Source organism: Vidua chalybeata, chromosome 7 (genome assembly GCF_026979565.1).
Source record: "Vidua chalybeata isolate OUT-0048 chromosome 7, bVidCha1 merged haplotype, whole genome shotgun sequence".
Taxonomy (NCBI): domain Eukaryota; kingdom Metazoa; phylum Chordata; class Aves; order Passeriformes; family Viduidae; genus Vidua; species Vidua chalybeata.
In genome coordinates this window covers 8,980,955-9,007,059 of record NC_071536.1, presented here as the reverse complement: position 1 = coordinate 9,007,059, position 26,105 = coordinate 8,980,955, and the positions used below count along the sequence as shown (strand labels likewise).

At 38.2% G+C, this 26,105-nt stretch overlaps 1 protein-coding gene across 3 annotated transcripts in view; it reads right to left on the bottom strand.

The window, feature by feature from the left end:
- Window positions 1-2,000: 2,000 nt before the first annotated feature.
- The window catches only part of MYO1B (myosin IB), a 107,368-nt gene continuing 83,263 nt past the window's right edge, over window positions 2,001-26,105 (bottom strand). The window contains exons 17-31 of one of the 3 annotated variants that reach the window (XM_053947896.1): window positions 25,292-25,518; window positions 24,912-25,112; window positions 23,801-23,894; window positions 23,222-23,371; window positions 21,063-21,131; window positions 19,400-19,486; window positions 19,003-19,089; window positions 16,268-16,354; window positions 13,082-13,156; window positions 12,558-12,692; window positions 11,603-11,709; window positions 8,976-9,108; window positions 7,291-7,443; window positions 6,270-6,397; window positions 2,001-3,807 (exon numbers count right to left, since the gene is read on the bottom strand). In XM_053947896.1, the coding sequence (XP_053803871.1) occupies window positions 3,684-3,807; window positions 6,270-6,397; window positions 7,291-7,443; window positions 8,976-9,108; window positions 11,603-11,709; window positions 12,558-12,692; window positions 13,082-13,156; window positions 16,268-16,354; window positions 19,003-19,089; window positions 19,400-19,486; window positions 21,063-21,131; window positions 23,222-23,371; window positions 23,801-23,894; window positions 24,912-25,112; window positions 25,292-25,518 (1,857 nt within the window). In that variant the 3' untranslated portion in view covers window positions 2,001-3,683. The remainder of the gene's footprint in view (window positions 3,808-6,269; window positions 6,398-7,290; window positions 7,444-8,975; window positions 9,109-11,602; window positions 11,710-12,557; window positions 12,693-13,081; window positions 13,157-16,267; window positions 16,355-19,002; window positions 19,090-19,399; window positions 19,487-21,062; window positions 21,132-23,221; window positions 23,372-23,800; window positions 23,895-24,911; window positions 25,113-25,291; window positions 25,519-26,105) is intronic. The other 2 variants (XM_053947897.1, XM_053947898.1) reach the window with 2 other exon arrangements.

Genomic DNA, 26,105 nt, shown 5'->3' with positions numbered 1-26,105 from the left:
AGAACTCATTTGTTGGTCACACTAGAGACTCCCTCAAATTCACACTGCTCTGTATTGGTGTAAGTTCTCAGCATCCCCAGAGTCCTGTCCAGCTCTGTCTTTGAAACATTTGTTGGGAAGGTCTAATGCCCAAAGCAGCACAGGTGTGTGCATCTCCCATCACCATCGCTCTACAGAGCAATCCTTTAAAAATAACTATGACCATTTCCTACAGAATATGGAAAATATGTTGTGTTCTTCAAAAGCTTAAGAATTAACAGTGACATTTTCACAGACTGGGGGAAAATGTTCTCATTTCACATAAAATTTTTGAATTCAGTCTTCGTTTTTCCCCGCAGAAATATATACAAAAAGGATTTCCTTTTGGCAAAGAAAAAAAATTAAAAATTAATACGCTTTTCCTATTTTACATTTTAGTTTCTTTTCTTCCATAATTTGTATAGTGAACAAAAATAGTTTAAAAAATATCAGGATAGAATTGAACAGCACAAAAGGAGAGAAACAGATCACAAGACATAACATGGAATATGGTAAGTTTGGGGCACAAAGCCATTTTTAAAAACGAGGTTTAACTGGCTATAATACTGTTCTCAGGCAATTGGTCTAAAACCCAACGTTAGAAAAGTTGAATTTGTAGAATTTTCAGCAAAAATTATGATGAGGAAAAGACTGAAAATTGTTACTGTGAATCACTGAGGATGCCTCTTAAGGAATCACATACAAAATAAAAAATTCTTTCTTCAAGTCACACACCAGTGCTGTGTATAATTAATCTAAAAACCACTCACCTGCTCTTTTTGCAGTAAGAAGGATATAGATAAAGAGAAAATATAGGTCTAGGAACAGAATTTTATTTGATTCTAGAAAGCATCATGCATCATTTTTTTTCCTTAATGATCCTTGCCCAGCTCTGAGAGGAAAGAATAGCATTTACAAAGTAAAAGAATGCAAAAGTAAGATTAGCACCATAGGAGGAATACTCTTCTCTTTACAACTCCATTTGAAAGAGAGTGATAAAAGAAAACAGAAGGGGAAAAAAAAAGCAAGGTAGTTAGGTGACATTGCATTTTTATTTTCAACCTCCCAGATACTTAAATCTAAACCTCAAGATACCATGGCTTCTCCTAGCAATAGCTAATAATTCATGTTCAGCAAAACTTGCTCTGTACATTGAGAAGTATTCAAGAGTCAAAAGACAATTGTCACAAAGTACCAGCTAATGTGCAAGGTAGAAATTGTAGGAGTCCAGAAAAAGAAAGGAAACAAGAGAAACCAAGGTGAGGAGTTTGTCCCTCTTCCAGTCTTTTGCAGGTATGGCTATTATGACTTGCTGCAAAGGTCAAAAAAATAGAAGGGATGTGTACTGGAGCTGGCTGGGATGGGACAAATATCCTATTATCCTGTAATGCCCTAGTTTCATGGGCCAAATATCCAAATTCTTAATCCAAACTCTCCCATTTCTTACCTGCAAGCAACTACAGAATTACATCAGATTTCAAATGTTTGTTTTCCTTACTTTTTATTAGTTTTCAAAATTTTCTCTGTGTGGTTCTTACTGTAAGATTTCCAAGACAGTGAACAGTTTTACCAAATCTACAATCTTCCCCAAGCAGAAATTCTAATACGAGAATTAGGAGCTTTAAATGCCACATTGTCATTATGCTGTGCAGTCTTAAGGCAATGGAATAATTCAAGTACCATAATTTTGCATCACAAATCGATTCTAAAATCTCCTTCGTAAGCATCTATAACTGCAAAACATGTAAAATTATTTAAATTTTATTAAACTATTAACCTGACTCATTTATTAGAAGAAGGGTTTGAACTACAATTATGAGGAAGAGGCAGCTTTTTGTCAAGTTTGGGAAATACATCTTTTGATTACTCCCACCTTTCAAGGTCACACATATGGACTTTTAACAGCAACACTGAAGCAGCCTGTTAAAACAACTGCTTTGTATCCAAATCATAGGAAAACCATTTAATCCCAAAGCAGAGGGTGGTGTAACCCAAACGAGTTTTATTTTTCAGACTAATAACAATTAGCACTTGAACACCTATAGCAGTAAACAGTGATTTAACCTTGAACTACCCAGAGGAGCCTTCATCACATCACCACCTTGAGTGCTACATCACACCACCATCGGGAGAGGAAGGAGACTCTGAACTTTTCTTTCTCTTTCTTTTATTTATGCTTGGACTTCCAGCACTGCACATCAGATAGCCAGGGTCTTAATCTGTCCTATATCAGACTGCAAAAATTACAAGGCGCTTTTCTCCGCTGTCCTCGCGTCGACAAATCAGAGTCACATCCCACAAACCCTTCACGTGAGCAATTCCTTCCCTCTGGAAAAGCATCTCTCCTCTCAAGGATTTCAGCTAATGCTTCTGGCTTATAAAAGATTAAGTGCAATCAGTTACACTGAAGGTTTATAATGCGGCCCTTGATTGTATTTTCTGTGCACGCATTTACATCAGGCATACAGGTTATATAAAATAGTTTGGAGTACAAAAATATGGTTATAACATAGGAGTACCAAACAGCACAGAATTAGAACAGTTTTATTATCATAATACCAATTTATATACAGACCCTCAAATTAAGGATTTTTTTATTTTTTTAATTCTAAGTATTCCTCCCAAACTGACAACTGTAGTGTACACTCTAAAAACTGCAAATTAACAACACAGATCCATTTTAATCCCTACATTGTCTATGCAGTCTGCACCAATCCTCTCTCTTCCACACAAAAGTGTATTATAAATAATCTCACAAAATGTCACGTATGTTTTATTGCACATTGTACATGCCAATATTTAAAAGAAAGGCTCAAACCTTTCACTTGATAACTAACTGTTTAAATAACTAGCATTTACTTGTGTTATGAATACTATTGCATTTTTCAGGCTCTAATCTTAAATTATAATTTAAAAGAAGAATAGCAGAACAGAAAATATGCCTTGAATTTTATAGCTTTTGTGAAAAAAAGAAAAAGCTTCTTTAATTCTGCTGAACTCTATAAATTCATTAAAAACATCTGATCTAATTAAAAATGCTGTTTCAAAATTTCCACGTTTTACTATAAAATTATGCATGTAGCTGCTTGTGCAATCATCTATTCCTTCTATTTTGCAGAATTACATGTCTGTGTGCTGTACTGACCAGAGTTACACAGGTCCTAGTGTGAGCTACAGGAGTTGTTTTATCAGCCTCTGCTCTGCTGGTCTGCACAGGGGCAGGACGTGAGGAGCCTGACAGACACCTGGAGAGCTTGGGATAAAAGGACACCGGGCACAAATGGCCACCCAGCATCAAGGCCATGTATAATTCCTGTTAAGCAGATCTCTAGACTAAGGAATACAAGTAAGTTACCATTAATATGTGGGTTTATGATATGCTGCACTAAAATACGGCTGCTAAACAAAGAGAATGATTGGTTGTATGACAGATATGTGCCAGCTGGTAAAAATGCCTCACTGGATAAAAATCTACATTTTGAGGGTTAAAACTCTGGCATGAACAAAAAGATTTCAAAGTCGATCGATCAAATGTTTTGCCAAAGGTTTCTAAAGCTATTAGCCATCAACAGCTTCAGAAAAGGATAAAAATAGCAAAACCAAACCACTAAAATTGCACTATTACAAAGAAACAAGTCCATGAAAGGGAGAGTCACCAGCTGCAGTTAAGGGATAGCCACTTCGAGAAGCCGATTGTTTTTTCGCTTGCAAGTTGGGATGTTGCCATTTTTTTGGCTGCCTTGTATGAACTTCACACACACTTTGTCTTGTTTGAACTGGACCAGGAACCTAAGAGAGGGAATGGTAAAAAACTTTAGTAAAGTGTGGAGAGAAAAAAAAAAAAGACACATGAGGGGCAGAAGTCTTTTCCTGTTGGTTCTAAGCATCACTCCAAAAGATGTCATTTTCAGCTCTGTATTAATAATAAAGAGTTGGGGAATAAATAAAAAAAGCCATACTTTATGGCTTTTTGCCTATAACTGTGGACATTTTACAAGTTAGTTTGCTATTCCTTTAGAAAAAAAGCAGCTTGAAACAGAATTTCTCATCTACCAGAAATGCAGCAAAAACTATTTCCAACTACTTCACTGTTGGCCAAAGGGACTTCTCTGTTTTCATGGAAGCTCAACACTTCTGTAGCAACATTGGGAGTTCTCTTCTTCTGATTTATGCTTAATTTAGTCCATCTGGTACTTCAGCAGCTCTCATATGTCTAATCCTTAGTTAGCCTTTATAGCCCCCTGCTCAGCAACTGGGAAAACTCACTTCCTGCCCAGCAATGTCCAAATTTAGACGTTTTCTACTGTTCAGAGTAAATTAATCTGGATTTGACTCTTCACATTTTACTGAAAGGGAAATTTCACTGAACGTGGAGAATTGCTTTTAAAAAACCAACGTGCTCCTGTGGAGCCTCAAACCTCTCACAGATCTGGATGGCAAGATTAAAAGCAATAAGCAAGGCACTGCTGCCTCTTGGCTCACATGCAGTGCTTGCTGACCTAAAAAGTCCTTTGTAATACAGCCCGATTTTCCCTTTTAGCATCCTTAAAAAGTCCTCCAGCAGGGGCCAAAAACTTCAAAGAATTTGCTCTGCAGCCGGAAACCACAAATCAAGCTGACGGCAGAGCTCAGGGGAGGAAGTGGCCTCTGCTGAGCCGAGCTGCCCTTGGGTCCTGCTTTCCTGCTGCACAGCCCAGGCACTCAGAGCTTGCTCAGCTCTGCATTTTTGGGGTGCAGCATTAAGAGCTGCACCCCAAAAATGCCTGCAGCTCTTACAGCCATTGTCTTGTCACCAGTGCTGCATTTCCCTACACCCACTGATGCGATATTATGCATGTGAATAATACGGTGTGTCTCTTCCCAAACACAGCCCTGCATCAACAGATTTCTTACATCAGCTCTCTTCCCAAAAAGCTGGGTAGTCAAAATAAAGCCACATTTTCTCCTCAATCCCCAGTTGTGCTTGTGTCTAAACTCTAGCAGGGAGAAGACTCCTGCTTCACCATCAGAGATGGAACTGCTAACAGCTTAAAATCATTTAGTCTGGATAAACTCAATACGCACATGAATTTTTTTAATCTGCAAGAGAAGAAACAAAAACCACATCCCAAAAACCAAGACTCCCTGAAAGCAGGCTGTTTTCCAGACCTAAGGCAAGCAAGGCTGTCCAGACTAATGCAATGCATGCTTAAACTTAGCTTTAGTAGTTTATTCCTTTGTAGCCCCCCTTAAACTAGAAACTTACTGGGGATAGCCACACTCTTTTAGAGACTAAAAAACCACATACTCTTGAGGAAATTAAATCTGGTAATACAACAAAGGGAAATGGCAGATTTTATTTTCAAGGAAAGAGCAAAACTAGCCTTTTAATAAATACTCAAATCTGAACAGATACAAACTGTACCCACTACCGTGACTCTAGAACACACACAGTATGGTGCAGCCGGATAAAATGGTTCCATTTTTGCCTACAGGAAATTTACGTCACCATTGTTAAAAGGTTCCAAATTTTCTTCTTTATTCAAAGTGAATAAACCCACCTAATCAACATTACTGAAAAGAGGGGCCACTTCACAGAACAGAAGTGGCACATGGCAATGGTGGACTAAGTGGGAGACTCTTCCTCAGCAAACTTTAGGAGTTCACACACAAACACTTTTATTCCGTAGCTAAAAACACCACAATGGCAGTCCTTATTTAAGACCAAAATATGAAACCGTACCAATCAGAAATAAATATTATTTTGAGATGCAGTCTTTTCATCAAACAAAGCTTTTAAACAACCAAAAACCCCAGACAACAATAGGTTGTTACAGCTTCACAAGAGAGATAGAGCTTCATAAACCTACACTGGACTGGGGGCAGGCTTTGTATTCTTTTTTGGGTTGCTTTCAGAAGAACTTGGCACCTAGTGTCCACTCTAATCTATAAATATAGTAATCTGTGAACTTTTCAGTCACAAATGTAGTAACTCTTGATTTTTTCTACCAGCAGCAATTCTGCTTCACAGCCCTATTTGAAACTACTTTAACAAAAGTACATTTTCTGTAATGACTTTCAGAGACATAAAAGCCAAAATGAATACTATAAACGAGTAGACACTGAAAACTGGATCCTTCTTTACAAGTATTCTGTCAAGAGAAAAGAAGTATTAGCTACAAAACAGTGTTTTGTTATTCTGACACCAGATACTTGACTTTTTAGCATGCTGCATTGAAAGAAATGTACTCTTAAGCAAACAAGAAACATACTCATCAGATATCTCAATGTTGAGCTTCTGTTTGGTTTGGCTGAGAGTAGTGCGGTAAAGTTTAGTGGCCATTTCAATAACGTGATCGCTGCTGAGCAGGAAATCTCCTTTACTGGCAGCTTCTGAACCCTGAAACAGGAAGGAAAGCAGTTAGGACTACCAAAACCTTGAGTATGATTAAATGGCAGCCAAGCAGGAGGGTTTACAAGGAGTCTTCTCTTCCCAGTTTAAGGAAACAACAATATTTTGTCATGCAAATTGAATAGGGATTGCAGTGCAGCATACAGGATCAAAATACCATTTGCACCCAAATAATCTACAAATCAGGTGAGAAAGGTGGAAAAAAAAAATCCCTTCTGGCCCTAAAGGAGGTCATCTTCATTTTCCTACAAAACTGTAGTGTTTCTGTATCCCTTGTCTGGATACACCACAGCAAGCTTCCAATACTTGTGGAAAGGAACAAAAGCAGATTACCAACACCAGGATTAGGATGATGGCAGTGAGTATGAAAAGACACTGTATATAACAGTCTTCAAATTAATTTAGGCTAGAATACAGATGCCAGCTTAATGATTTTAGCAGAGCTATGGTTACAGTGCAGTGAGGCAAATATAGCACTGAGCTAAGTTCTTTAGAACTGAGTAACAAATTAACTGTGCCTCAACGTTGACTTCTTGGCATCCCATAAAGAAGAGAGAAATATTCTACCACTATATGTAAGGAAAGCACTGGCACAAGTTACCTGAACCATATTACAAGTGGAAAACTCTGATCCTGAAGAGACTGCAGTGAAACACAAAGTCTGATTTTCACAGTTAAATGATTGCTCATAATGTAATAAACTGTTCTCATTTGGCTTCAGTAGCTTTAAATCAAAGGTTTTTTTTCAGCTATGGCAAAGTTAAATAAATTTCTAAGCCTACAAGCTAAACCCCTATGGTTTAACGCTACAAGATAATTAACAAATAGGTTTTACATGGCTGCATGTAAAAGAGTCATATTGTGATGGAGTGGTAACCAACCTCCTTGAGGTGCACTGCAAAGAATCCATCATTTTGGGAGCTCATGGACACTTTGGTAACATCTCCCAGTGGAACCTCTGACTTGATAGTCCCAGATTTTTGATCCGCAAGAAGAACGTTATTTTTGGTTAATAAGAAAATCCTGGATGCAGCCTGTGAAAATGCAAAAATGCAGATCATTGTCTACATGAAGAGAGAACTGTCTTTCATCAAACACCTACTAAGACTCCAAAGAGTCCACAGAGTTAAAAAGCTTGGCCCACATTAGTAAATGTGAACATTTGATGTTCAGTGAAAGCTGCAGATCAGTTAAAATCAGGTCAAATTTATTTATGTGTCTAATTATAGACTTGAGAAGCTTAGCTCATTTTGGCACATATGCTTAGGTATAAACAGTTCCTTTAATTACTGGCTTACAGCTGTAAAATTCAGAAAGTCAAACTCTGAAACTATGCAAATCAGGATAACCTCATTTCTCATGCTGTTTAACTCTCCAGGAAAATCATCGCGCACTAAGTCTTTATACTGAGCATTATTCACCAAAACTATGATGGAAAGCAACACAAATCACATAAGTACTTTTCAGAGTTGTTCTCCTCTGAGTTCTTCCTCAGAGTTCTCCTCCCTTTATCTCTTGGAATTACCCTTTAGGAGGATAAGCATTCATATTTTCAAAAGACAAATGTTTTTAAAGTATAAAATGTGTGTTCCTAAATTTGTCTTAGAAAATAGTAAGAAAGAGAAATGAGAACTTAATCCACATGCACATTTTTCTCCCATAAACTTTAAGAATTAAATCTTTATTAAAATTAAGACATAGCTGCCTTAAGTACATAGAACCATAGTTCATTATTATTTTTTTTTTAATCTTGAGAGCTGTGGCCTATGAAAGTACAGGAAAGATATTGTCTTCATTTAATTAGTTTCTTCTAAACCAGAAAATTAACTTGGCATCAACAATGGGCAACCTAATTTCACTCCTACAAATGCATAAATGACATCTACATCTGAGAAGTTGAGATCTACTACTCCTAATATTTAGACATATATGGTGAAAGCAATTAAGTTTACTAAGGCAGAATAATACTACCTGTTTTAATAAGCATAATTTAAATGCAAAATGTGTTCTATGTTGGCAGAATAAAAAGGTACCCACCATATTTAACAATTTTATTCAAATGATACAAGAAACTTGCATCTTCATTCCAAAGAGCTTTGGAAGATAGGTAAAGCTAGCGGAGTATGCCACTCTTAATTTTAAAAGATAATAAAATGTGATAATCAGAAGCTTGACTGACAGCATGGACTTGGAAAAGTTAAGTTTTCTAAATCCTTGAGTAAGATATTCTCTAAATGTTTATTTTCTTTAATTGGCAAATAGAAGATCTTAGTTGAGTACAGAGACTACATTTAGTTGTGACACAATACAGTCTGTTACCAATTGATGAGATACCTTTTTTATTTGGAAAAGTAACAGGAAACTACAGAACAAGATTTTAGTAATCTTTATGGAAATTTAAAAGAGGTGTTTAAAATCACCAAGTTACATAAAACCAACATTTCCAGTTTTGCCCTTAAAAATATGCATTATTTTAAAAATCTTCAGACCATTATGAGTCTTGCTTTCAATGCATTTGTAACAAAAATGATCTACCCTTCTGGATAAATCAAATCCATGTGATTACCTTCCCATTGGCTCTATTGATCTTATTCACAACTTCTGCAATAATGATCTTTTCATCCACAGCATCTTTGAGCTTTTTGTACTTGGGGTTCTCACTGATCTCCAGGTAAGCCCCTTGGAATGGTTGCCCAACACTGCAAAGGAAACACGAGTTAAACATAAACCTCAGGCAAGAAGCAAACCTGACACCAGCACAGGCTTCATGAGGAGATGCACGAAATACCATTTTCAGTGATGGTGAATGAAGAGAAAGCTATCACCAAAGAATAGGATGGGGTTTTTCCTTGCTCTGGAAGCATTTTCCTATTAAATGGGCCCAATTGCTTTGGATATCAGACACATGAACATCCTTGCAGATGCAGTCAACTGTGATTTGAAATCACCCAGTGAGAGTCTCTGTGAAATCAGAAAATAAAACCCCAGTAGGACTGACACACTATTGATACTGACAGGCAGGACTTCAGTGACAGACATGAACTTGCCTTCAAGATCTGTTGTTGTTTGTGAAACATGCAGCAGCTCCTTGCCAAGATCTGCTGCACTTGCAAATTGCATCTTTACACACCTTAGGGTGTTAAAATAAGGGCTTCACTATGAATTGATATGAAGAGTCACTGCTTGCTTTGTTTGGAAGTCACTTTAAAAATGGTGATTTAACATCAGTCAAAGCATTAATGCAAAGCTTTGCCAAGACTGGAGCCCCAGAGAATTATGTGGAACAGCACTGCCTTTGCCATTGCATCTCTGGCACACAGGGAGATGGGAAAGAAGAGGAAGGATACTGGAATTTTAGTACCCACAAGTCCCTCTTTCTCCTTAAATAATTATACTACAGACAGAAAATTAGCTACCTATGAACCATTATCATACTAATTAATCAGAAACTTTATACAGTTAATTTTTTTCTACCCTTAGGCCAATTAAAAAAAAAACAACCAAAAACAAAAAACCAAACAAAAAACCCAACAAAACAACAGTAGGAGCTAATCAGCTCTGGATACCAGACAAAAAGAGATGGAAATGTTTCTAAATGAATACAGGGTAGGGAAAGCATTCCAACTTTCCACCATGTTGGAGCTTTGGGGTTTTTTTTGTTTTTATTAATTAGCATTATGAAACCATAGTCAGCAAAACAGTAGATTCCCTGTGGACTTCATCCCTGATCAAATGATGACAAGTTATAGCTAAAACTGAAATGAATCAACAGCTCCTCTATCACATATACCACTTAAGAATGTCTTAGATAAAAATGACTCAAGTAAATAAATAAATAAATGTGTGTGTGTGTTTTGCTGTAGGTTATTTCATTGTTCAGCCTTGGTGTATAAAGTACCAAACCAGGGATATAAATAGAATTCCTTCCTTTCCAAGGAGCTCTATGCTGAGCAGATGCACACTGACTAAAAACTAAAAAAACCTGCTTGCTCATAGGAAAGTCCAAAGGCACCATCTTTCTCTTTTCCCAGCAACATAAAAAGACATCCCAAAGCAAATAAGGAACAAACCACAAGCTAGCATATATAGCCATTAAGTGAGTGATCTACTGAAGGGGAAAAAAAGAGAAACATACACTGAGCCCATTACATGAAAACAGGAAATGTCTCAATAAAATAATGACACAAAACCAAGGAAACACACAAACAAGCAGAGCTTGTCCATGCATGGAACTGTTCCCATAAACTCTTGCAGATTCCTGTTCCTCCCTCTACTGAACCTTGCTTCTCATTCTGTTTGTTCCTGCTCAGCTCAAACTACAGCTTCTATGAGAAAATTCTCTCAAGATGGACAAGATGGTTGTTTTCAAGAAAAAAAACATAATTTATAAGCTTGTATTCACTTAAAAAGTGTAAGCCAATTTATATCAAAGACATCATATCTCTCTTTTGTCAGTTTTACTGTATACCAAAAGAAATGTATTCCTTAAATAAAATTAGATGCTACTGCACTTTCTTGAATAATGCTGGCTCTATAGATAGCAATGACAAGAATCTGTCAGCTTCAAAGTACTCAATAATCTGAGAAACCAAAAAACATGTTTGCAGAGATTTCACATTATTAAAAGGAAAAAAAATATTCTAAAATGGAAATAGGAATTTCTTTTAAGTATCTTTCAATGCAAAAAGATATGCACCAGTGTATCTAACTCCTAAATTACTCAGTCTTCAGCTTAGAGCACTATGAATGTGCTAAGTGTGAACACAGGAGAGCTCCTCAGCACAGCTCATCTGTGTGACATTGTCACTTAGAGCCTTCCAGCTCACTCTACCTTTATTACTGCAGGAAACAGCCTGAAGGGAATGAGGGGAAAGGGTGAAAGTTGTTCCCTCCTGCAAGTTCCCCAAACTTGCACAGCGTGAGCAGGTCAAGGGGGGTCGGACCAACAAAGCACCATGGATTTTGGACAGAAGTTCTTGCTGTCACAGGACTGGTGGCTGTAACAACATCTAAGTTTGCTTCTAACTGAGGTCAGTTTTCAGGATGGTAAAGGCAAATGATGGAGGGATGTTGTCAAGCAAGGAAAATGCACTTTCCTGCTTAAAATAAAAAGCAAAATCTTGCTTAGTTTCCCAAATCTATGTAAGGATATTGAATTTCTTGTACACTAAAAGCAGCAGAATCAGTCATTACCTGGCTGGATATAAAGCCTTCTTGTCCTTGAAAAGTTCACTTGCTTCCAGTTTTTCTTCATATATAAGCTTTTGCTGATCTGTGAACTGATCTCTGTACTTTTTGCACTACAAAACAGGATATATTAAACAAACCATAAAATTATCTTTCCCAATCTCACAGCACCACAGACTAATGTTTGCTCATTGCTCAAGATGCACATTCTTTGTATGCTTCTGAAGTGATTCAGCTCCATCCTACGTGCCACTGATAACAAACAGGAGAGGTGTTTTTCTCCTCACCCAATTCTAGATGCTTTTGAATTACACCAGAAACAATATATAAAACAATATATAAAACATCTCCTGTAAGTATGTTGTACTCAAACATGAGCTTAATCTGTGAGACACCATTCATTGGAAGAGTGCGCTAAAAAGGTTCACAAAAATATAAATACAGTTCCACAATTTTGGAAGTTTATATAGGCAGAGAGGAAGAAAAAGACAGCTGAGAGGGTGAGTTTTGCAGGCTCAGAAGGAAAAACTGTTCCTTGACAATTCACAGAAAACACAGCCCACAAGATCAGTAAAACGTCCCATCAGCACTTGTACAGATTCTCTCCATCCAAAGATCCAAAACAAATTTCAGCTAACCACAGCTCATAAGTAAAAAATTCCACCCAGCACTTCCAGTGTTGGTCTAAGTCCTGGCCATGGACACAAGTATTACAAGCTATTAATTAACAGGCTGATGGCAGGAAGCAAACCTCTCTCCCTAGCCCCAGAAAGGAGTAGCCAGGATAGTTATATCCCTTGCAGGCCAAAGGCAGTGATCAAAATCCTACTCCTTCCAAAGAAATAAAATTATTCTGGCTGGAATTGAAGGAAATACTTCCTAAAAATAGACCCTTTGTGAACAAAACTGTTGAAAAACATGAGAAGAAGTTCTGCACAGACTGGAGCAGAATGTGTCCTACCCTCCACAAATGGAAAATCCTCTTTAGTTCCTTGTGAGTTGAATCCAAGAAAAGGTAAGGCCTCGCCGGCCAGTTTTTATCTATTGGTGATAAAGAAGGCATCTTATTCTTCATTTCCAAGAAGTATTTTTGCATCTGTGATAAAATTGAAGCAAGATGTTTTATTAATGTCCAAATATCAGAGTTATTGAAGTGCACAAGAAAAAGCAGATGTTCTGTGATTAAAAAGCACGGTTACCAAACTGCAACTCTCAGCTCTCATAAACCAGAATATGGATTTTTAAAGCCAGGTATATTGAGAAAGGCAGATTTAGGTATCACAGAAGTGTGGCAAATACCATTCCTACACCTCCAAACATTATCACTATACTTTTTTTACAATATCAGAATATTAATTTGTCACTTTTCCATGTGCTTGGACGTTTCCTTACAAAGACTATCATAACACAACTGTGACATTTGACAGAAAATAAAAACTTAAAACACAGGAAGTGTACGTGTACTTTGTACAAATATATACATACAAGTCTCTGAAGGGTAAATTCATAAATTTTTCTTCCAGCATTGGCTCTGAAGAATTTCCTGTATTCTCTACGGACCTGGAAAGTTAAACAAACCCTCAAAATGAATATAAAGAATGAATTTGTTTGCACAGGCACTTTTTTAACAAGCTCTATGGCAGAAGACATAAAAACAAGCATACGTACATGCAAAGGATTCCCTGAAATAGGAACATCAGCTGGTCACACTTAAATTATGTGAAGCAGACCATGGACCACGATGTCTGAAAGGTACCTCGACTGACCTGAGTGCAATTATTTGCAAACTTATCAAGGAATTTGAAATGTTTCCCTCCAAAAAGGCAAATTATTCAAATATTGTTGAATTCACAGCATGAATCTATTTTCAATAGGCTTTTGCATAAAGCTGGACAGGAAAAAGTGAGGCATCACCAGTGATGATATAATTTTCTTGTGTCTGAAGTGACACTTATTTGATGTTAATTACAGAGTTAACTGGTGAAATTTTCAGATTTTTCTCCTTTACAATTCTTAATACACAGAGTTTGCTATAATAAAAAGAGTTTGGTTTTTTTTTTTCAGAGCAGACTTCTGCATGAAAAAATTCTTTTGACAAAAGCAGTCTTCATTCCAAAAGAAAAATAAGATTTTGGTGCTTGGTAAGAGCAGAGAATCAACACAAAGGTTGCTTAATGTCAGCAAGCTTGATATTTGTTCTCAACATTTATTTGAAATCCAATAAAATTAAAAACAAATCAAAAAACGGATCATCATAACAATTTTTGCAGGCGATATTAATTTTTAATTCATACTTGGAAGTGCAAGTTTTCGAGTACTTGTTTTGCCTTTTGTATCTCTATCAGTGCTAATTAGAATAGATCAAAATTCAAAAAAGCAATCAAGGAGAGCCCACCTGGTTTGCAGTTTTATGTGACACCCAGGCTCACCTCAAGTCAGCTGAAACATCCCCCAGTTTTTTTGCTAACTCTGGCACAGCCTGCAACACACCTGTTATGGGTTTTGGGAAAAACCCAGGGAAAACATCGTGGCTTTGCATAATTTACCCCAGAGCAAAATTTAGTGGTTTTAACTAACTCACTATGTGTTGCTGGCTTCTCAGTAACCAGAATATAAAGGGAAACCCACAGCATAAAATCCCCTTCAACTCACAGAAAAAAAATTTACCCCCTTCTGCCTCATAGTAATTCATGCATTTTAAGATAAACCAGCATTTGGAAAGCAAGAATCTGTCACCATTTGTGAACAAAACCCACCCCACAGGTGAACAGATTTTGCTTAATTACACATTAAGATGCATTGACAAAACTGGCAACATTCAGCTGTCGTCACTCCATGCAAATTCAGCACATATTTTTTTCCTTCTCACTTTAAAAGAAAAAAAATATTAGAGCTCTTATTCACTCATTTTCTGCAAGGCTTAGTGCTCTATAATTAGAGCACATCCTTTATTAATTATTCAGGGATGGTAATTAACACACTCAAAGCCACTCCAACCACAATCATCCCAAATCTCACCATTGACTCTCCTTAATGATCTTGCTTTATATTATTCTTTGCGAGCTGCAAGGTGTGCAAATTAATTTGGAGGAAAGGGACTAATAGACACCCATGCATCCTATTGGTGCTGCAGGGAAGCTGCAAAGTAAGCATTGAGAAATGCAAGCTGCTCCAGAAAAGCCTAAATCTGGAAAGTACCACAAATGCTATTAAGATCTACTTGGCATACAATGAAAAAAAAAAAAAAAAAAAAAAAAAAACCACAAAAAAAACAAACAAAACAAAAAAAAAAACTTTAATTCTTCAGCCTCGCATGTCATGGGAGAAAACACTTTGGCTTCAAACTACCTGTGGTAACAGTGATATATTGGAATGATAGACTACAGTCTTATTCAGAAAAATCTGTATATTTCAGGTGAGATGGAAATTGGAAATGTAGCTTACATTGTTTAACAAACTCATTGAAAACCACAGACTGCAGAAATGTATTCCTGCTGTAATCTGCCTTAAATGTTTTGGAGTCATTAGCTTGCATTTAAATGCCACTGTTTCATATGAAATGGCCTCCAAGTTCTCAGGAGGGATATATCTTTATTTTAAAATCATAAAAACAGACCTACTTTGGCAGTAGTACCTAAAGTGTGATTCTGATCTGCAGAATGACTTCTTAAAATGGCTCCTTTGTATTTTCCAGCTCTGTTTTCCATGTAGGTATTGTAATGGATTTTTTTTTTTTAAATACAAACTAACATGCATTATATATAATTATATGTTTTCTACCTATTTCATCACTGTCAGGATAAGTACAAGAACATGAGAGCTGAACTTTATCCTGCATTATTGAGTGAACTGTTCCTTTCAGACCCCTGTAGTCTACAATATCCCTATTAGCAGAAGTCACTCCCAGCCAAACCAAACAGATTCAGATTTCCGCAGTTCTTCAGGACTGCATCTGTAAAATTGTTATGTAAATCATTTGGGCACAGACCTGAAACATCTGAAGATGCCATTTTCATAGTCTATTTACAGAGCAGAACTACATTTTTCCAGATTACAGATGTGTTTTCTTTTGCCAACCAGTCCTTGAAAGCAAGGGACTTGCTTAAATGCCAACACTTTTGTGCATCTCAATTTTTCTAGGAATTCATGGCTGTCACAAGCCACAGGTAGCTGTGTGCAATGCCAGGCCCTAAAAAGGCTGCTAGATGCAATAGGACATGACCACTGGCTTTACACCCTGCCCTCCTCAACACTGGGGTCAGGGCTCTACTGTGAGCAGCAGTGAGAGGCAGACACTTCCACCCTACTTCCCATTCTAACAAGCAAAGGTCACAACAAGAAAATACATCCTTGTAATCTTTCCAGATAGGACCTTTACCAAGGTAGGTCAGTTTTTAAAGTCAACAACTGTAATAGAGTCCCTTTAATCTGACTTTTGTCTTTCTGCGATTCCTGATATGACAAAAAAAACCCCCAATGCCTCAATGTTACTGTGAGGCAATTTCAGCTTACGACATTTTCAGCCAAGTCCACGACAAAAGTTAAACAATGTGTAAAAAGAAAAACATCCCTTCCAGTAAGCCCACACAACTGCTTGTTTATTAAGTGTTAGTAAGGTGTGCCACGCTTTATTTAGTTCATGTTGACAGATGAGAGTGTTGGAGAAAGTACCTTCAGTCCAAGCCAGTAAGCCCAAATGACTGCCACAGCATGCTTATGCCTAGCCTCCTCCTTCAAGCGTTTCAACTCCCTCCGAGCCTAAAAGGTTCAGAGAGTGAACAAAAGAGACAGCCCGATGCAGACAGCGCGAAACGCCGCTCCCACAACCAGGAGGGAAAGGGATGGAGGAGCAGCGCTTGACCTTCCACGCCCAGCGTGCCGCGTGAGCTGGTGTGAAGCCACGGAGAAGCTCAAAAAAGCCTCCACTGCTGCTGACGTGGCGTGCACAGGTGGGAATTTTGTTATTCAGCCCTGTTAACCACTGTCAGCCCTTCCTCCTCCTCTTCTGTGCACACCTCCCATCAGTTGATTCTAATGGGAGAGTTTTGCCTGCAGTTTCACGATCAAAATGATGCACGTGAAAAGCAAGACTTACTAAAATCTCACTATCTAGTCACTTCTTCCACTGGCAAGTGCCGGGGCAGGACAGAATCAGCTCTGAAACTACATGTCATGGTGACTTTCCAGCATTGTAATGAGGGCTTTTATTCTGGAGGTAATTTTTTATTTTGATTATGTATTAAAAATAAATAAATAAAATTCTCCAGCCTGTTAAGTGATGTCTGTCTGTGGAATTAAGGGGCAAAGCCATCAAACCTAGCGCATTCCTCATGTACAAGGAGATAGGCACCTTCCTACCTTTCATCAATCATTCCATTTTAGGAAAGCAATTTGAGGCATGTGTGGGCAACTCTAACAGAATGTCGCATTTTAGGAGATACCAGCACATTTTTTGTTCGGTTATCTGATGAAAACACTCAAGGAAGAGTTCCAGTAATACAGGCTCCGTCAGAGCAGCTCCAGCCCTGTATCTGCACTTGTCAAGCTGTAAGTTATCAGAGCTGTGCAGCAGCAGTTCCAGCCTGGGCCAGCAATGCTCTTCTGGTGCAGCTGGAAAGGCTAATGCGCAGTAGATGTAGACTCAGAAATTATGTTTTCACTCATCTGCTTGGCAGAAAAGCTCCTACTGCACAGCGATGTAAAAGCAAGAGCTATGCAAAGCTAAGTATTTGTCTGTCTTGTGAAAAGGAAGGAAACTGAGTACCTGAGACTCACTCTTGTTTTATTTTTGTTTGTTTGTGGGTTTTTTTGGTAAAGCAAGAGACTTCTGACGATAACTTTAAAAATTTTTGTTCTAAATATTCCCCCAGGAAAAGATAAAAGATCACATCAATAAAAAGTTGTCTCCCTTATCAGAGACTGTAATTATTTTTCTAATCGTTATTCAATTTAGATTATTGTCTTGATATTCATATATATTATTATATTTAGATTATTTATATTTAAGGAATAAGGAGAAAATTTTTCATAAAATTCCTGTGAGCCAGTTGATAAAAGTAACTATTAAACCATGTTAAAAACTATCCAAATCTACTAAACATTTAAATGAGGAACTTTAACATGGTTAACACTATTGCATCCACTGGATGTATCTTATAATTCAAATAAATATCTTAAAACTATGAAAACAAATATCTCTTCTGCAGTACTGAGCAATACTTTGGTGAAAGGAACTCTGGTTAAAAAACAAAAATTCTGATGTATTGTGCTTAATCAAATGTAAAGGAAACTGTGTGTCTGTCAAATTATACCATTGGCTAAATATCAAGCTAGAACTGAAAAGTTCCAAAGACTCCTTAGTATTAAGGAAATTCTGTACATGTTTGTTTGCATTCCCAGGGCTGCCATTTTGCTGGAAATCTAATAGATTTTTACCAAAATAGCAAAGGTCAAACACAGCTTTATACTCCAGATGTAATTTGAGCACATTTCTCCATCCAGTTGGCAAGGTGTTCTAACAACACACCCACAATATAAATAACAACTGAAAAATCTTTTAAGTGTAATGTATTTATGGTTTTCAACTACATTAGGAATTTATTAATTGAAACCAATATAGTTTTGACCTCTAATGAACAGCATTTCAAATGTTCACATAACCCACAACTACAGGCTGAGGATTAGCAAGAATCTTTCAGTGGGACTTTGCTTCTGAAAACAAACAGCTGATGCTGAAATTCCTGGGATTTTTCTAGAGCTGTAAGTTTAGAATTGCAAACTAACATCATTTTCTGCTAAAAGATCAGCTCATGAAATTTTGCTTTACTTGTGGTTATTGAATTTTCTTTACTGGCTCAAATCACGGCCAGAGAATCAGTTAAACCAATCATAACTAGAATATAATGAAACTTAGTAATATTGGTTTGAACTTGTAGATGAAGACTGTCCAGGGTTCAGATTATAATATGTGGTGAAAATCTCAATTGGATCACTAACACAGTGTCACTGAAAGCACTTGTTGGGGGCATGGAGAGGAACACACCAAAAAACCCCCAACCTTCTTTCCCCCCACAAACCACGCTTTGCATATTTACATGTAGTTAAATGCATTTCCTAATTTGAGATTACTGTAGTACAGTCATTTTTAATCTAGTCTAATGGCTTTGTTAGTGCAAATCTGTACTTGGTTGCCATGCAAAGTATTTCCTACTCTACAAAAAACTGGCATACACAACGCTATCCGATTTATTAGGTGTGGCATGAATGGAAATGGAAGGAGTTGATGATCATGCTCTATTATTTAAGAGTGAATTGTATTAGTCATTAATTCTCACTATGAAATAGTGATTAAATGCTGATATTGTTGAGTAATGGAGGGGGGGACATGTGATATGTGCATGAAGTACCTTATATCCAAGCCAGAAAGCCCAAATAACAGCAACAGCATGTTTATTTCTAGCCTCGTCTTTCAGTCGTCTCAGTTCCCTTCGTGCCTGTGATGCATTTGAAAACGGGATATAGAAAAGCTTAGGAAAGAAAAGGTTACTGCAAGTTCCCATTGGTGCAAGAAAGCAAGCAAGTAAACCAGTCACTACAAACAGCAAAAATGAAAGTGTGTCCCAGCTTCCCAGATTGCACCAGCTACGACATGTTAGCAGCAAAGAGGAACCAAAAAAAAAAAAAAAAAGTTTAAGCAAAGTGGTTTAAGGCACTGACAGTATTCCCAGATAACTATCCTGAGGGATATCCACATTCATTCCATGTAGGGATGCACAGTTGCACAATTTGTTGCCATTTTCTTACCTGGGTACCATGCCAATAAGCAGCAATTACTGTGGCAGCCTCATTACAACGCTTCAGATGCTTGAGTTCCCGAAGAAGTTTCCGAGCCTGTAAACAATTTAAAATGTTCTTCTTCACTAACTACACTTGTATATTTTTGAAGTAGGGCACTGCAACTTGTAAATCTAGGCAAAACCAAAAAAATCACTGCCTCCAAATCCCCAAGCAAATACATTCACAAATGGTGCCCAGCCTAAAGGTTGCTGCTCTAGGGAGGATTCTGTGCTGCAATACTGTGACTGGCAGGTTAGGGGATCTTAGTTCAATGCTCAGTTTTCTCCCAGATTTGCTGCATTACCTGAGATATCTATATGTCTGTTTGCACAATGGCAACAATATTTTTTCTCCATACAGTAAATGTCTAATCCATTTAGAGTGCAATAAAGAATAAATCACAAGTAAATTGCCTGGCTTTAGGTCACACTAAAGGCTGCTGTCATACCAGGCTTTCATGCACAATGCTACTGCAAAAGAGCTTGTTCTCCAATGGCAAACAAAAAACCATAACTCGAGATGATGCTTTTAACCCAGTTTTCTTCAAATAATGCTCATGGGAAAAGACAGCACATCAATAGTTAGACTGAAATGATATTTTTAACTCATTTAAACAAAATCATAAAGACAAAGTAAAAATCTAGAGAAATAGCAAAATCAAATCACGTTACCTTATTGCTGGCAAACTTTAAAGCCTTCTGGGCAGGAGAGACTATTTACACCAATAGCTACTAACTGCAGCCCCTTCCTTCCCTGTCTGACAGAAAGGGAACAGACTCCAGAACTAAAGGCAGTTCTCTCTTCTCTAACTACAGGGGGAAGCCACCTTTAGCAGGGTAAAGAAAGGTTAATAAGAAAACAGAAGAGCCCAGGGTTGTTTTATTTGAAGATGGACAGCAGTAGTCGTTTCAAGCATCATGTCTGCTTTCATGTGAGCTGTTAGTCTCATTTTTACCTCCTATTAAAGCATCATTCCTTAAATATCTACCAGGATGCATGATTATCCCTTCACAAAGTACAAACCTCTCAGAGAAGAAGTGAAGTTGTGGCAAACTGAGGCAGTGTACAAGTCCACAGCAATAAACTACTTCCTCAACACAAGTACACTTTCACTCCTCTGCTTAGCAGACAGGAGGTTTGAAGATTTAATCCAAGTAACAATTGCCCAGGCAACCCAAACTCTTTTTAATCCTGCTTTCAATTTGATTCATTCTTTGAGAATCCTGTTAAGCATTAAATAACTGCCAACCACAGCTTCTTTCTTCCAAATCAGTCCAGCTCTACAGTTTTCCTAAGGCCAGTGGCAGAGCCCCAGAGCATCCTTCTCTGGAGCTGGTGGCCTTCTCAATTCCTTGGAAGAAGATGCTTCAAGGATAACCCAGTGGTTTAGTGTGGTCCCAGCATTCCACTTGCACTGTTTACAGGGATTTATAGCCCAGGCAGCACATGCAGATATCCTGAACTCATCTCTTCTACAGCAAACACGAGTGTTTAACAATGGCTGTGGCACAGCCACAGGCTCCCAGGAGAGAAGGTGTGACAGGCAGGAGGCTCAGTGCACTTGGAAAGTGTTTTCTGACCTGCTCCTTACCTCTCCAAACAGAGAGAGCTGCAGTAACAGGAAACTCACCTTCCACCCTCTGATGTACGACTGTACTGTGATAGCCGAACTCTTTATCTTCTGGTATTTTTTTTGTTGCTGTGTTGGAAATAAGCATGTGATGCTTAGAACAGAATATTATGTCTGTTAAACACTGCATAATAAACCTTTCATTACTAACATTTGACAATATGCTTGAGGAGGCAAGCACTAAATGTAAAAAGTGAACCATTTCTGACTGTGCAGATCAGAGTGTAGATTCTGTGTTCAACTTGAGGGGAAACAAAGCACATCAACAATGCTGCATGGACAATGTCACTCTGTTTACAGAAACACTAAGTTCACGGTCAGCAGCACAACTGCACATTAAATGCTAACAGTAAGAGCTTTATTTGTCTTTCCCACCAGAGTAGCACACAAACTGTCACACATACTCAGGTTTGTAGGCTAAGCTTTTTACCACCTTTTCATAAGACATGTGCTGTTCCTATTACCCACAGTGCCTTTATTATGGCTGATGATAACTTAGGCAGAGGAAAAAAACCAAAACCATGGATTCCTAACCGAGATGCTGGAGTACTATTTAAGTATGCCAGGTTGAACAATAAATTTCCTGGACAGCTGAGCATTTTCCTTCTAAAAGGCTCAGTTCTCCAGTAGCCCAGCATTTAGTATAATACTAAACTGACAGACCTTGCAACAGGGCTTTTAGACTTGACATTCACAGTGAAAATCTCTGTGAGCAAGCTGGAGAGGGTCCCCTCTGGGCCACCCTCATGCCACAGCTGCTGTCATGCCCTGCAAGGCAACAGACAGACAAGTGCCTACAGATCCTTGAGTCAAGCCTCCAGCACAAGGAGTTACTCAAATTATCTTTATTCCTTCCAGGGATTTCCTGTGAAACCTTCCAAAGCAGAGTGCCTACCAGTCACATTGGGTTAGGAGAACGGTGCCTTCCATCCACATGAAGAGGCTGAGGAAACTTTATTTTATTGGTCTCTATCATGACCATTAAAACAACTGCTGCCATGTTTCACCAGTGACCCAATAAAGGCTTACAGTTAAGAAATCAGCAGTTCTTGGTTGTGTATTTGTTTTTATTTCTTTATATTTAAAGCTGTGCCGATCTAGCTGCAGTAAGTTCATTTTAAATTCATTAAGATTGTGTGAGATCATAACGAAGCCATAAGGGCACAATGCAACTCTGTAGTGATGCTGTTGTAGGAAAGGGGCCTTTCAGTCACACAAAATCACAGAGAAGAGCTTTTACAGTCAAGAAGTATGCTTCAGTCATACTTTTTCCAAATGATCTATACTTCCCTCTAATTATCCAAGAGAAGTGAACCAAACCCCGATGGCTTTCAAGAGGACAAACAAAAGTGCTTGTCAACTGAAAACGGGGGATTTGTCAACTCTGTCACTTGCAGTTTAAGAAGACTTTCTTTCTGTATTTTATTAAGGTTTCTGATATGCTTGTGCTATTCTCTAGCAATAACAAAACACAGCTGAGAAGTTCAAGAGTGGTTTTAAAAACGAATAAATCTTTTTTATCACGTAAGTCAGTATTATTTACTAACTGCCAAGAAGACATGAAAGAGTGGTGTAACAGTGTGGATCAGTTTGTGGCACAGAACACTCAGTCCACACATAGAACTGAAACTGCTTTGGGATAAACTCTATCAATAATGATACCAAATTACAAGTCTTTGGAGTTACAATTAAAATAAACCCCTACATGCAGCATTTTTGAGTCTAAGGCAAATGTTCCAAATAAGGCAAAACCACAAAAAGGCTTAGGAATGACTGAATTCCACAGAACTGCACATGTATATTACTGAACATTTTTTACACATTAACCATATGTTTTGAGAGCGCTGTAAGTGTTGGGAAGCGCAGCATTTTAGCTGAGTGAAAAAGACTCTTCCCAGCTGAGCCACAGAATCCTGCTCTCCCAGAGTGAAAGGACTCTGGTGAGCTTTTTAATTTTTTCAAAATGAGCACAGTGTAAGCACTTAACAGTAGTCTATACAAACTAAGTTTTCTTTATTCCCACTACTGGTACGTAAGTAGTAACATAAAATTGAATTCTTTCAACAGCTCTCTGTACATATTGAGGAAAAATATCCCATGAAGGTCATATGTAGTAAACAATGAGGAGAACCCCCCATGTAGTAAGGATGGTATCTTACTGAGTATCTCCTGTACCAGGAAGCGATCACAATCTGGCATTTTTTCATTAACAAGAAGCGAGTACGGCACTTCCAACCTCTGTAAATCTTCCCAATTAGAGTAGCCAAGTCCTCCAGACGCTGCTTTCTCAGGTCTTCTAGTTTGAAGAGCTGGGTGTGGGGGTTTTCAGGGTTTTGTTCGACATTGGAAGAAAAACAGCAGGAGAGAAGAGACAAGGAGAAAAACCATAAGCACAGCTCTTGTAAGAGAAATCTCCTCTTTACTGAAGTCCCCCCTCAGTCACACATTGTTTTATTCATCTCCAGAGCTACAGACAGGTACACCAACAAGATTTGTGGCAGATACCATGGCACAAGTCAGTGCTCAAAAGTTATATTAAATTAAGGCTGACAGCTATTGTAGAATCTTGATTCACATTGATTATAATGGGCCTGACATTAAAAATCACTTTTTTTTATGCTTCGGTCATTGCAATATATCAAAGCACTGCATGTAGAAAAATCTGTAGGAAGCAGGTGGTGAATGATGCTGTCCTGATGAGAGAGGGCTTGATTTTGCAGAAGGCATTTTTCACTTACTGTTCTTGGGTTGCGGATGAATATCTTTGATCTACCGAATGAAAATTCCTCTTCAGGGATTCCCAATTCATTAAACAGCACCTCTACTCCAGCCCTAAGAAGATGTAAATGAGCTTACAAACGTGACCCCCAGCTCTAAAGCATCTTAGTTTACATATCACAGCTTAATTTATGGAAGGCATATGAAAGCATATTTTAAACTTTTCAATAGTGCTTGACATAAGATTGAAAACCTAACTCATTTACTCAGTGGTTTATTCTGCTAAAGGCAAGAGTAATCACTGTAAAGATTCAGAATAAATTGATGAAAAAAACCGCAGATTTTATTTTACAGCACCAGAAACGGCCTATTTTTTCCTCTTACATCTATAATTATTTTACTTAAAAACAAAAGGAAGGAAAAAGGAAGGGCTCACACTAATGTCAGAATGTGAAACAAAGACTGACGAGTTTGACAAATGCCAGCGTTCCATTCTCATCAAATGCATTTTATGAACACCAACAGAAAAAAGGGAAGTGGAACTGTGCAGATCTTTGTGATGATCATTGCAATGCTATTGTTACCAATACTGCACTGCCACCATTCTCTTGATAACCTAAAGACTTATATTGTAGCTAAAAGATGCTAATCAATTCTGAAAGATATTTAAATCTTGCTTTTGGTGGCCACATGTAAAAGAAATAATAGAAGCTTATTTGCCCATCCCTGACATTATTTGCAAAAATACATCTGAATACTATGCAATTTAAGTGTATATATTTACTATAATTGATTTGCAAGAGGCATTAGCTCATAATTGTTCCCCAATCACTATGTAAAGTTATTCCTGAAAGGGCAGAGGAAGATTGTACGTCTGTCTTCAACAAAACGAGTGTCTTTACACTTTGAAAGTTGGTCATTAAAGGTAAGTGCCCTCCTGTTCATTGCAGACCTCCCAGTTATTTTGAGTCCATAGCAGTATCTCTCTCTTACACCCTTTCCCTTCAGACCCAAATCAGTAAGGCCTGCACTGCATTCCTTTTGCAACGTATGCACAACAGCTGAAAGCTCAGGACATGTGGAAGATGGGAATTTCACTTGGGACAGGTAGCAATATTGCTGTTTGCCTACCTGGCTGGCCCTCTCCAGTGGGGCCAGGTCTGCTTGCAGAGCATTTTGTACCTCTCCAGGCAGGCCTCGTAGGGCTGCCGGAAGGCGTAGCCCGCCCTCCGGACCCGCACGTTCTCCAGCAGCCCCAGGTACCGGATCTGGTGGCACACCAGGGCTTCGTTGAAAATGTGTGCAGCCTTTTTGTCATTGGGCTTGATGCACCTGCAGAGGAAAACCAAGAGGGACATCTCTTTGCACCGTACGTGCCAACAGCTATGACAGTGAGTTTCAACCATACATTTCAATAATTTATCCTTGCACATCAGGAGGTTTTTTTTTTTGTTGTTTTTTAATAACCTCATCAAACAAACTGACCAAATCTTTGGCACTGGGGAATTTACCTGATGTAGTTCGGATTTTTTGTCTGGAGATTTTTCATCAGGGTAGCAACTGAAGCCTTGAACTGCGAACCTGCTGTTGGTGGTCGCTTCAGATTGATCTTAGCAGGGTTTCCTTCTGGGAACAATGCTTTGATAAGGGAGTGGTTGGCCTTCCACATGGCCTGGGAGAGGTCACGGTACAGAAGATCATTATTTTTGTCAACGAATCCTTCCACCTGGTACATTACCTGAACAACAGAGAAGGGAACTCATCAGTGCAAGTTTTGAACTAAAACATAGACCAGTTCAAAACTGACCTAAGAAATTGATTTCTCCTTCTTATACATTGTCCAAAAGAAACGAAAGATATTTCAGCTTTTCATTTTAAATCCGACATTTGGATGGCTTTTTGTTGGATAAAATGTCTGTGAACATGCTACCTGGGAAAGATGCATTTTCTCATATTGCTAACAGTTCCCTGTGTCAATCAATTCTGGTTTCTGAAGTGGAAGAAACCCCTTTTCCATGATAACTCTGACACACCACCACCTGCCATGACTCCAAAACAATCTTTTTTTTCTGTCTGATGAGGTTTTTCTCCCTCTCTTTTGAACCAAAACAACAAAAATACCCTTTCCTTTCAAAGTACTAATGCTTACATTATTTGCCTAACTAAAACAAGATACGGAATATCACCTCTTGCTATCACAGTGCTAGCAGCAAGCTGTGCAGCCCCCAGGGGACTGTTACTTTAAAGGACTTTTACCAGGAAAGCAGTCCAATAACAACAAGCACGAGTACAAAGCTCTGACCTACAGCTGGGTACCCAGAAGGT